General features: G+C 43.3%; 1 protein-coding gene across 1 annotated transcript in view; it reads left to right on the forward strand.

The window, feature by feature from the left end:
* The window catches only part of LOC113457158 (unconventional myosin-X-like), a 136687-nt gene that overhangs the window by 118934 nt on the left and 5778 nt on the right, over positions 1-11975 (forward strand). Inside the window, exons 9-15 of the mRNA XM_026783711.1 lie at positions 398-501; positions 7694-7823; positions 10034-10152; positions 10365-10511; positions 10656-10756; positions 10866-10932; positions 11455-11547. Coding sequence (XP_026639512.1) covers positions 398-501; positions 7694-7823; positions 10034-10152; positions 10365-10511; positions 10656-10756; positions 10866-10932; positions 11455-11547 — 761 coding nt within the window. The remainder of the gene's footprint in view (positions 1-397; positions 502-7693; positions 7824-10033; positions 10153-10364; positions 10512-10655; positions 10757-10865; positions 10933-11454; positions 11548-11975) is intronic.

The following is an 11975-nucleotide window of genomic DNA, read 5'->3' on the forward strand; positions in this document are numbered from 1 at the left end:
TTTTTTTTTTTTTTTTTTTTTTTTTTTTGGTCCTACTAGACAGTGAACCTAGAAACCTAGAGCTCATGTGTTTAAGCAAGTTCTTTCCCATTTAACCATCTAACCCTAAATGTTTGTCTTTTAAAAGGAAATAATAAAGCAAGGCCTTCATTAATTTGTTGCTTTTTTTTTCTGATCCTGTTTAATTTAATTGAGTTGTTTATATTTTGCTTGGATTGTTAAAAGGTAGCATTATTTGGGTATAAAATTGTGTGTGTGTGCTTTAGTTATTGAAGCCACACTCCAGGCTCCCGCGGACTCAAGTATATATGTATGTAAATTACAGTGATCGCTTCTGACTTTTTTCAGCCAGGACCAGCTGAGTCCTGATGTTCCATCTTTCTTTGTCTTTCTGCAGAAGAATTTTATTTATCTTTGCCGGAGAACTACCATTACTTGAATCAGTCTGGATGTACAGAGGACAAGACAATCAGTGACCAAGAATCCTTCACACAAGTTATTGTAAGTTATCCTCATGAGAGTCTGGCTTTCAGTTTTGTTCTCAAGGGAAGTTCTTTTGTGTAGTGAAAACAGACGTGATCACGTTTGGACGGACGTACGAGAACAGCTGCTTCTTCCCCTGTAAGTCACAGTGAAGCCTGCTTTCCAGGGTGGAAAGGGATCCCAGGAGTCCTCAGAAATGATGAGTGGCTGTGTTAGTCAGGACTGGGTGCGGGACTCTCTGGCAGCAGCATGTGCGGTCTGTGCCCCCCTTTTCTCAAAACAAAGCCCCAAGAGCCTGGGCTTTGCACCCCACAGATGTTCTCCAGTTTTGAGGTTGCAGGTAGAGTTTCTTTTGGAAAACAGGTTTGTCATGGGACAAGGTCAGCATGGGGTTGTCACCTGGTTCCTGACTGGAACTAGTTCTGGTTGCATGTGCTGATCTTGACTTTGGCTCCTAGCAACAGTGGTCGCTAGCATCTCTCGGTTCCCACAAGGGCTCTGGGCGGCGTGACCGCACTGAATAAGCCTGGTCACCGCCTACCGTTATAAGCCTGTCTGACTGAGTGTGCCCGGCTATCACATCATGGTGGGCTCAGCGCCTTTGCCAGAGTCCTCAGCTTTAGGACACAGTGTGGATAGGGTTTGACTCATCCTCAATCATAATCGGCTGTAAATGCGGCTGACACAGGTGGAGGTACCCTGTCCCCACTACAGCGGAGGGGAAAACAAGGTTTTTGAATGTACTTAACATAGCCAGGCCTCTTCCCTTGTTGCCAGTTCCTACACAATACAGTATAGCACTTATGTGTATATACTGTATGAGGGATTATAAGTAATTTAGAGATAATTTAACGTATATAGAGATGTGCATCGGCCATGTATACATATTTATAAGGGAATTGAGCCTTCCCAGACTGTAATGCCTGCAGGGGAGCATGGATCAATCCACTGTGCATACGTACCCAGGCATGTTCGCACATTCTTTCCTAAACTTCATAGGGGTTTAACTCTGCTCTTAATGACCCTGCCTTTATCCACACATCACAGAGCTGGTGAAAAAGGATACATATCCCAGGCAGAGCCACCAGCTGGGTTGTTCCTGCCTGCAAAGCATGTTAGCCTTGTCTTTCTGAGTCATTCAAGGGCCAGAAACTTGGATCGTTCAGTGTGTGGTGCCTCAGCAGTAAGCTCTCACTCCATCCAGTTCTAGGGTGTAACCAACGGTGTATCCTTTATAGTTCTGGGAAGCCTTAAGGTCTTGCTACCTGGCAAATGACATACAAAAAGGACTTCCATGTGATTTCAAAATGTCCACAGGTCACACAAAAATTCTTCTCATCCCATGTATGTAATCCAGGTCAAAGTTGGAAATGGAATTCAAACTTGGTATGATGGCTCATGCCTGCAATCCCAGCATTTCTGTGGCTGAGACAGGAGGATTGCCATGAGTTTAAGGTTAGCCTAACATGCAGAGTTGTTAGACCCTGTCTCAAAAGACTTAATTAAGGAGGCAAATAAAATTCAGAGCGGACGAGGGAGTAGTGTGATCATCTTTACTTTCTTGGAAAAGCCACACAAGTGTGCAGAGTGATCACTGTCTCCCAGTGTCCCTGTGTCTTTCTCTGTCTCTCTGCTCCATCTTTGTCTCTGACATTCGCCCTGTCCTCAGTTAGAGAGATCAAACCTAGGGCCTCACATACACAAGGCAATTATTTTGCCTCTGAGCTACGCCCCACTGAAGATGTCACTCTTTGGTGAGTATTCCTTGGGAGTAAAGGATTTGCCCTGGCACATTGGATTTCTTGATGTGTTCTTTAAAGTATTGTCAGCCCCCATATCTGTGAGTGTCATCTCTCTGAGGATAACCAAATTCAGATAGAAAGTACTTTTAAAATGAAACAAACACAAAGGTTATGTCTACAAAAGCAATATAACGCAAGAACTGCTGCTTTGATAGCCTATGCCTTGAGTTTGGCATCAGAGGTAATCTAGAGGTGGTTTAAGTCTGCAGGGTTGAGGGGGGCAGGCACAGCGACACATGCCTGTGATCCCAGCACCACAGAGGCAGGATGACTGATGCCAATTTGGGGCCAACCTGGGATGCTTTGTGAGTTCAGGGTCAGCCTGGGATAGCCTTGCCTATAAATAGTGTTCTTCTGCAAGTGCCGCACAATTTTACATACAGAACTGTATTAGGCTTCTGTGGATTTTTACATCAGGTGGCTCCTGGCACTCCTCACAGGCACTGACAGACCACTGTGTTCTAAGCTGTCTTTCTTCATTCCGTTCTGGTCACACGCTTTTCCCACTCTCCAGCCTTCCTCTCACGGTTATTTCTTACTGTGTGGAGATTAGCACTCATTCTTTCTCCTAATGAGCGGGGAGGGGAGAAGAGGCAGTTTTCTAGTCTAGTCTTGCTGCAGGCACTCCCAGAGAGCTGTGGCCACCAAGGCGCATTGCCTGGGAAGACCTTGGGTGTTGTTCCTCTCTCTCCCTCTTGGGGCTTCATTTCCCCACACAAAACTTTCTGTCGCTCCAAACCAGGTTAGATAGTTTGTGTTTCTTAATCCCTGTGTTTCAGCTTTATGGTTACATTGAAATAACAAGTGTTGGCATTTGAAATTTGATCTTATGACAAAATCACGTAAAAGACAGGGATATTTACATATAAAATCAGCATAATGTTCCTGACTGATGTTTTCTAGTTACACATTCTCTTTATGGATCTCCTTGTAGATCTGTAAATGTTTGATTTCCAGCTGCTTCTTACTATTGGCCCGCCAGAAGTAGTAGTGAAAAACTAGCTGATCTTTACTAAGATCATAAATGTGACATTTTGCTATTATTATTTAGCCATTTAATTTTATTCTAGAGGTTCTAAGCAAGGCTTCAAAAGCAAAAATAATTTTCCTTCCTGGAAACAGCAAGGTCTTCCTCCTTTCAGACTAATTGGGAGACATTTAAGATAATTTGTTAATTTATTAGACACACAGATGATATCCCCTTGTAGCAAATGAAGCACATGGCTGAGTGGAATGTTTAAAAATATTGTAAATTTTTTCTTATATAAGAAACGAGGAGGGCAGGAGGCAGCAATATGCATTAAACATATATAGAATCCCTTTGATTTTAGAAATTTTTTATATAATATCATACACATAGCAACTATAAGTGAAGAAAAAAATGAAACAAAAAATGTATGTTCCAAAAGTGTTACTTTACGTGGCACAAGTCTATGGTTTTATTTTATTTTTATGCCATTCTCTGGATGTTATGTTTTCATAATGAACATGTTATCTTTTCCATGATTATATGATTATTATTTGGAAGGACACCTGCTTTTTTCATGGTCCATAGGCTATGAATGCATGCTCAATGTCATAGCCAGTTTTAACACAGCTTTCAGAAATGGGCCATAAATTTTTCAGCTGAGATGAAAAGCTGTTTCAAGTCAGCAGTAGCAACTGATCTGTTTTACTGCCTCCACCTGGCCCACCGGGATGGTGGATGACGAACGTGTGTGAAGTAGCTGGGGACTTTGATGCTTGATGCCCTGTTGGTTCTCTTCGCAAATTCTGAGTGTTTACAGCATCCTTGACTGTGGACCACCACTAAGATTTCCAGACTTCAGAGACCTTTCTGCATGCATCCAGGGGTTCTGAGTGATCTGTGGCTATTTTACATATCTGAAAATTCATTTAGCATGAGTCATATTGTATGACTTCTCAAACAATTGATTTTTTTCCCCCTCTCTCTTCCAATCTTGGAAAACTTAGGGGTTGTTGATCTAGGGAACAGGTAAAGGGCTGGGAATGTTGTTGATTTGGTAGGCTTTGCCTGACATGCAGAGCCCCCAGGTCCCATCCCAATACCACACTACCTAAACCAGGTACGTCTAAATTTCAGTGAGGACTAAAGCACAGGAGGATTAGAAACTCAAGGTCATCCCTTCCTGCATAGTAAGGTTGTTTTTTTTGTTTGTTTGTTTGTTTGTTTTTTGGTTTTTTTTTTGGTTTTTTTTTTTTTTTTGCTCTCAAACAACAACAACAAAAAGAACAAAAAGTTGAACAAGGAGTAGAAAAAACTCTGGGGAGATACTGAGTTTACTCTCGAATGGTACTGCAGAGGGAATATGTCAACTTCCTATCTAAGGATTCTGCAACTAGGGGCGGTTTCAAAATGAAGGGGACTATAGAGGTGTTCTTGAAATACTGATCCCTTGTGCAACATCCCCAGCAAGGCTATCGCAGAGGTAGTGACTGGGTGATAGGCAGAGGTCCTTGTATTGTATCTTCTGAGGACACTGTGGTACTGGCCGAGGCTTCTGCAGAAATTCTTCTTGTCGGACATAGATTTAGGGGAGCCCTTCCTTCATGCCTTGCTGACTTTATTTGGCCAGTTGCAACTTGACATAAATAACTCCACTTTGATTTCAACAGCCTTCAGTCAACATAAGCTAACATAATACATGAAATAGTCTAAAACACATATAAACCATTATATAGTGTATCACTACCTAAGTACTTATTTGTCAAGAATTAAGCTCCCACCAGCTTCCTTTTCCACCCTTTGAAGCACGCCATGATTCAGGGTTCAGCCAGGGTCCCTGTGCTTTCTGAGAGGGTCACTTGTCTCTAGTTTCTACTGGGACACACTTATTTCTAGTGTGACAGTCTGCTGCTTCAGAATTTAGCACCATATATCACCCCTACACACACACACACACACACACACACACACACACACACCACACACATCATATCACATCCACAGGCATCTACTTTATGTGCTTAATAAAAGCTTTTATTAAAAAAAACTCTGTGTAATTCGGTACCCATTTTATAACTAAGTGTTTAGCAATTCCAAGCTGATAGTGAGAATTTCCCAGGATTTTTATTTCAGTCTTGAGCCATATTATTGAGATAATATATATAGCCTTAAACTCAGCTATTCCTGCCAAAGGGAATGGGAGCCTGCTTGGTTAAACAATTATAAAAATGACAGCAAGATAAGTAAATAGTGGTTATTGCTAGGAGTCGTAAGGCACTTGCCCATGCTAGTGATAATTGTTGGAGCAATTACATTTCCCTGTGGTTAATTCAATGAACATTATCACCATAGTCTATTTTGCTAATCCTTTAGAGGTAGACTTGAAACAAAAGAAGTTAAAATTCATTAGTACAATGAATATATTAACGGTCCCATTTTGTACTTTTTATACGCTACCTTCATATGTATTTTAAGAAGATATCTAAGATTTATATGTGTGTGCGTATGCGCGCACCCCCCATGCACATGTACAGTTGCATGGAGTGCAGCTGCATGCCTGTCATGGTGCACACGTAGAGCTCAGAGAACATCTGTGTCAGTCCACCTTGTTTGAGTTGAGCTCTTGCTGGCTCACAACGCCATCACCCCAACACGCTGGACCTGCATATTGCTTTAATATGTCCAGCTTTTACTTTGGTTCTGGGGATCTGAATGCACGTGCAGCTCTTGCATGGCAAGCGCAATGCTTGCACGGCAGGTGCTTCACCCACTGCGCTCTCCCCAGCCCCCGATAATTTTGTGTTATGAACTGCGTGTTTAGACTATTTCATCTGATAGGAACTGCTTGCTACTGTTCATACATATTTTTAAATCTTACTACTTTTAGTGCTTTAGAAGCAAGGTAGACGACTCTGTTTTAGCTTCAGCACAGTGGCTGTGTCTTAATCTACCGCTATTTCAGCAGCAATTGCAACTCCAGATACCAGTCGGCTTCTCTAGTAGCAGCCTGGCAGGAACCCTGTGCCTGCAAGCAGCGGTTCTATTGTTCTATTTATAAACAAGACTCAAGATTCAAAGGCTTGGATAAAAACCTGCCAGATCAGAAAGGCTGGGTCACAATTAGCTAACCTCTCCTTGCTGGCCATCTCTGAAAGACCGGAGCTTCTGCTTCACTAAACCAGAAAAGGCCGCACCGCTTCAAACCCCGCCCTACTACTTCCTGTTGCCTCTCTATCTCTCCTGGATGCCCTCTAATGCTCTATGATTACTTTATGTCAACTAGTCCTCCTGACCCAACATTGATTTTATTTAATTAACACAAATGCAAACTCGGGGTTTGCAGTGTGCAAATATCACCCAGCATGATTCAGTGAAGATGTTCATTTCTGTGGTCCTTGTCAAACTGACTGGGGGAGATAAAAACACATTATTTTCTTTTGATTTTTGAGATGATGTCCAGCCACGTGACCCAGGTTAGCCTTGAATTTGTGGTAATTGTTCTTCTCCAGCCTCCCTAGTTCTGGGATTGCAGGCATGCAGTGCCGTGATTGGTTTTGGCTTAGAAAATACCTATAAACTCACAGAAAGGAGCGAAGTCCAAGTTTGTAGAGCATAGGTACTTTGTAATTATTTTATTCATTTCTGACTTGGTTTTTTTTTTTTTTGTTTTTGTTTTTTGTTTTTTCGAGACAGGGTTTCTCTGTGGCTTTGGAGCTGTCCTGGAACTAGCTCTGTAGACCAGGCTGGTCTCGAACTCACAGAGATCCGCCTGCCTCTGCCTCCCGAGTGCTGGGATTAAAGGCGTGCGCCACCATCGCCCGGCCCCTGACTTGGTTTTTAACTTTGTTTAAAAAGTCTTGACACAGCCTGGCAGTGGTGGTACATACCTTTAATCCCAGCACTGGGGAGGCAGAGGCAGGCAGATCTCTGAGTTTGAGGACAGCCTGGTCTACAAGTGCAAGTTCAAGGACAGACTCCAAAGCTACAGAAAAACCCTGTCTTGAGAAAATAAATAAATAAATATCTTGAGACTAAGAGATGATTATTTATTTCTTAACCACATTTCTTTGCTCTCCCTTTTTGTATGTCCCCCTGCCTCCAGTTTCTGTAAAGGAAGCAGTATTCATTGTACTTTCCTGTTGGAAGAGAGAGGCGTTTTGTTGACATGACAGTGATTCTTCGGATGTTGTTTAGTAATGGAAGCAAGAGGCTGTCTGTCACAGACGTGTGGTCGTGTATTGCTGGATGCTCAGCAGTCTTCATTTCTGCCTTTTTTAATGTTTTATTTTTTACTTTATTTTTTTTACTAAAAATTAAAAATTGTTAAAATCAGTGATTATCTATCATGTTTTTTTCTTTTTTTCTTTTTTTTTTTCTTTTTGTTCTTGAAACCATACCTATTAATTTAACTTAATCATGAGCAGTTTGTGTTTTCTTCTAGACGGCAATGGAAGTCATGCAGTTCAGCAAGGAGGAAGTCCGGGAGGTTTTGAGGTTGCTGGCTGGGATACTGCACCTCGGCAACATAGAATTCATCACTGCTGGAGGGGCGCAGGTTTCCTTCAAAACAGGTGAGACAAGCCATTTTTGTCTGTCTGTTTGTTTTTGTTTTTTGAAGCAGGGTCTTTCTATAGTCCTGACTATCCTGGAGTTAACTCTGTAGACCAGGCTGGCCTTGAAATCATAGAGATCCTCCCGTTTCTGCCTCTCGAATCCTGTGCTGGGATTAAAGACTTGCACCACCACGCGACTGACACACGGTTCTTAATTTTCTTTCTTTTTTTTTAAATATTTATTTATTTGTTATGTATACAATATTCTGTCTGTGTGTATGCCTGAAGGCCAGAAGAGGGCACCAGACCTCATTACAGATGGTTGTGAGCCACCATGTGATTGCTGGGAATTGAACTCAGGATCTTTGGAAGAGCAGGTAATGCTCTTAACTGCTAAGCCATCTCTCCAGCCCCCGCACGGTTCTTTATAGAAAATTTTCTGGTGCCTAGAGTAGAGCTACAGGTTTCCCCCTAGAGAGTAGCGCTACAGATTTTCCCTCTCTTTGACACTGGGGCCTGAACCTATGTTCTCACCCACTCTCCCATGCTAAGCACATGTCTGCAACTGTGCCATGTCCAGGTCCGGAGCTGTGGAGCTTCACCTGTGATGTGAAGTGTCAGGGCAAGGGTCAAAGCCTTCGAAATGTTCCAGAATTGAGTTGGCGTCTGTTCTTATTCTTACTAGGAAGTAAAATGGACTAAATAAGTAGAATATGAACAATAAACTCTTGATATATAAAAAGTGTTAAGTCTGGCAGTGAGTGTCCCACTTTGTCTTGGTTTTTAGAGTTATGGAATTGTGGTGCCTCGTGACAGTCCATCAGACTGTTGGCTCGCTGTGCAGATGCTGGGTCCACAGCCCAGCCCTGCCAGAGGCGATCCTCCTCCTATCCCTTTTCCCTTAGGACTTTCTTTTGGTAGAGTACCTTGGAGCTTGTTGTCTGTATAAAATGCCAGTTTTAAATACATACGTAGAAGCATTTTGAGTTTTCTGATGGAAACAATAAACGGCGTTGCAGAAACTGGAAACGGGATGTGTTTGGGATCACAATGCCTGTCTGGGAGCCCCTTCCTTGGGCAGTGGTTCTCGGGTGTTTGACCCCACCTAGTTCCTTTCAACATCCTAGAAGCCAAGAGCTTTGTTTAGGGTCGGAGAGGGAGAAATGGTTTAGAGATCAAGAGACTGAGGGCTTTTTGAGAGGATCTGCATTCTGTAACCAAGTTCTAGAGCACCCAGTGCCCTCTTCTGGCCTCCTCAGGCAATGCAAATGTCCATTCTCTCTGTGCTGCAGTTCTGGCTGTCTGGGGAACTCTCTTTCCACCTCCTTTTCCCTGATGCGCCTTGAGCGCTGGATGAATGAGTTGTGTTGGAGATGTCTCCATTGCCTTTGGGCATGGTCCATTGCTCCCAGAACTTTGACCAATTCTGCTTTTCTGCAACGGTCTCTGTCTGTAGTGACTTTGTTGTTGTTGTTTGTTTACTGAGGACAGGGTTTTAGCTTTGGAGACCAGGCTGGTCTCGAACTCACAGAGATCCACCTGCCTTTGCCTCCTGAACGCTGGGATTAAAGGTATGCACCACCACTGCCCAGCTATAGCAACTTTCTTTAATGTCCTGCATCATAAAAGACAGATTTTCTGTCCCTTTTAAATTATTGTATATTTTTATTGTGTATGTATGTGTACCAGTTTATATGTTACAGTCTGGGTGCAGGTTTCTTCACTAAGCTAGATGCTTGTGATCCACCTACAGTGGGTGCTGAGAATCAGACCCAGGTCCTCTGCAAGAGCAGCAAGTACTCTTAACTGCTGAGCCATTTCTCCAACCCCAACAGCTTGTATCTACTTCTAAATTCAGTTTGTTAAGATGCCCCTGTGTCTTGAAACCTCTTAAAAGCATTTTTGTTCTGGTGAGAGATCTGTAGTGGCAAAGCCAGTCATACTTGAGTGCTACCAGTGAAAATAGTCACACACCTCGTCAGCATCTCAGGGTCACCGGCCATCACTTTGCTCCGGTATTGGGTCCTTCCGCTCTCCTAAGCTGGGATTGCTATGGGAGTCATTAACTTAGCAGTGACCTGCATCCATCAGCTCTGCCTGAGGAGCTGCGGAATGTCCTCTGCTTTCTGGTGTTGCTGTATGTGGTTGGATTTGAACCCAGCTAGGGTCCAACCTCTGGTGTGTTTGAGGGACAGTGGGTTCACCTCTGCCTCCTTCTTCACTTCCAGCTTTGGGTAGGTCTGCGGAGTTACTTGGGCTGGACCCAACACAGCTCACAGATGCTCTGACCCAGAGATCGATGTTCCTCAGGGGAGAAGAGATCCTCACGCCTCTCAGCGTTCAGCAGGTATGGCCCCTGCCCTCAGTGCCGTTGAAACTTGTCCCAAATGACATCTTTGGGGTTTCTGATCTAGGTCTTGCTTTGCGTTGTGTGACCACAATGAACCCTTTAAACGTCTACCTCATAGTCAAAATATGAAGTATTCCCCAGAGCACTGTATCCCCCAGTGGGGTGGGACAGGCTGGCTATGCCTTCTGCCACTGTCTTCTCCCCTCCAGGCAATAGATAGCAGAGACTCCTTGGCCATGGCACTTTATGCACGCTGCTTTGAGTGGATAATCAAGAAGATCAACAGCCGGATCAAGGGCAAAGAGGACTTCAAATCCATCGGCATCCTTGACATCTTTGGATTTGAAAACTTCGAGGTACGCCTGCAGAGACCAGGATGTTCCCTAAAGCAGCCATGGGTGTTTTTCTCTGCAGCCCTTTCTTCTCTCTTGCCCCTCTGTCACTTCTGTGTGTATCCTTGAGGGCCCTGAAGAACTCACTCGCTGTATCCCCATCCTTAGGTTAACCACTTTGAACAGTTCAATATCAACTATGCAAATGAGAAGCTTCAGGAATACTTCAACAAGCATATTTTTTCTTTAGAGCAACTAGAATATAGCAGGTAAGCACACAAAGGTTCTACTTCAAAAATATTTTTGGTTTTGATCAGTATTTAAGTTAGCATGAGGTGTATCTTGATTTCCCACGGCCCTCTTTCTTCTTTCCGCCAGAGAAGGGCTCCTGTGGGAAGACATTGACTGGATAGACAATGGAGAGTGCCTCGACTTGATCGAGAAGGTAATGGGTAGCTGGAGAAGGAGTGGTTGCAGTCCCAAGGGTGGCCAGCTGGGGTGATTCATGGTTGTGTGAACAAAATAGCTTGTGCAAACACGCACATCAAAGATGTGAATGTTTAGAACACAATGGGCCATTTGGAAACCTGAATGCGAATGCACCGTGGAGTTGGATTTAAATACTTGGCTGTTGCCAGGCTATTGTCTCACCGAACTCAGTATTTCAGAATCAACAGTGTGTGTGAACTGGCCTCACAGATGTTAAGTGCCAGCAAATCCTTGTCCACCGCACTGGTGGGCTTGACAGTTCTGGAAGTTTATCCAGAGCATTTCAGTGGATCCCATTTTTGCAAAGACAACTAGAACTTCATTGGTTTTCTTGGTGTGTTTCTTTCTGAATTTTTCAGCTCCAGAGAATACGGTGATGTTTCTGTTTTTAAGCACTGACTGGGTTGGATCTCTAAAGTGGTTTGAGAGACAGACATCCCACACTTCATTCATTCACCCTTTGTCTCTCCTCTTGCAGAAACTCGGCCTGCTTGCCTTAATCAATGAAGAGAGCCATTTTCCGCAAGCCACAGACAGTACCTTGTTGGAGAAGTTACACAATCAACACGCTGTATGTCAAAACCTGCCAGCCTTTCTCGTTTTTGTCTGAGCAGCAGATCCGAGCGTTAAGATGATGAGTGAGGTGCCCAGGCTGCTGGCCCTACTACGCCTCCCACATTTTATTTTCTATGTCCCTGAAATTGAAGCTTTTCTCCTCTCGTACTTATTAGATCTAAGTGGAAAAAGTTAGCTTTGGGGAAGCTGGACAGAATGTGCCCAAGTTTATTTCATAAGTGGAAAACTGGAATGTTTAAGCTATCTTCGTAACACATTGAGAGCAATGGTTGGGAGCCCATCCCTTGCCATATGCCAAAACTCTGATGAAATGTGGCTATCTTTGCCATTGTGTTAAATGTGGATTTTCCAAGATGTCAAAGGAAATCAATGAATAAAATAAGACTTTCATGTTTGTATGTTTTTTTTTTTTTTTTTTTTACA

The sequence above is a fragment of the Microtus ochrogaster genome, chromosome 19 (assembly GCF_000317375.1).
Source record: "Microtus ochrogaster isolate Prairie Vole_2 chromosome 19, MicOch1.0, whole genome shotgun sequence".
Classification (NCBI taxonomy): domain Eukaryota; kingdom Metazoa; phylum Chordata; class Mammalia; order Rodentia; family Cricetidae; genus Microtus; species Microtus ochrogaster.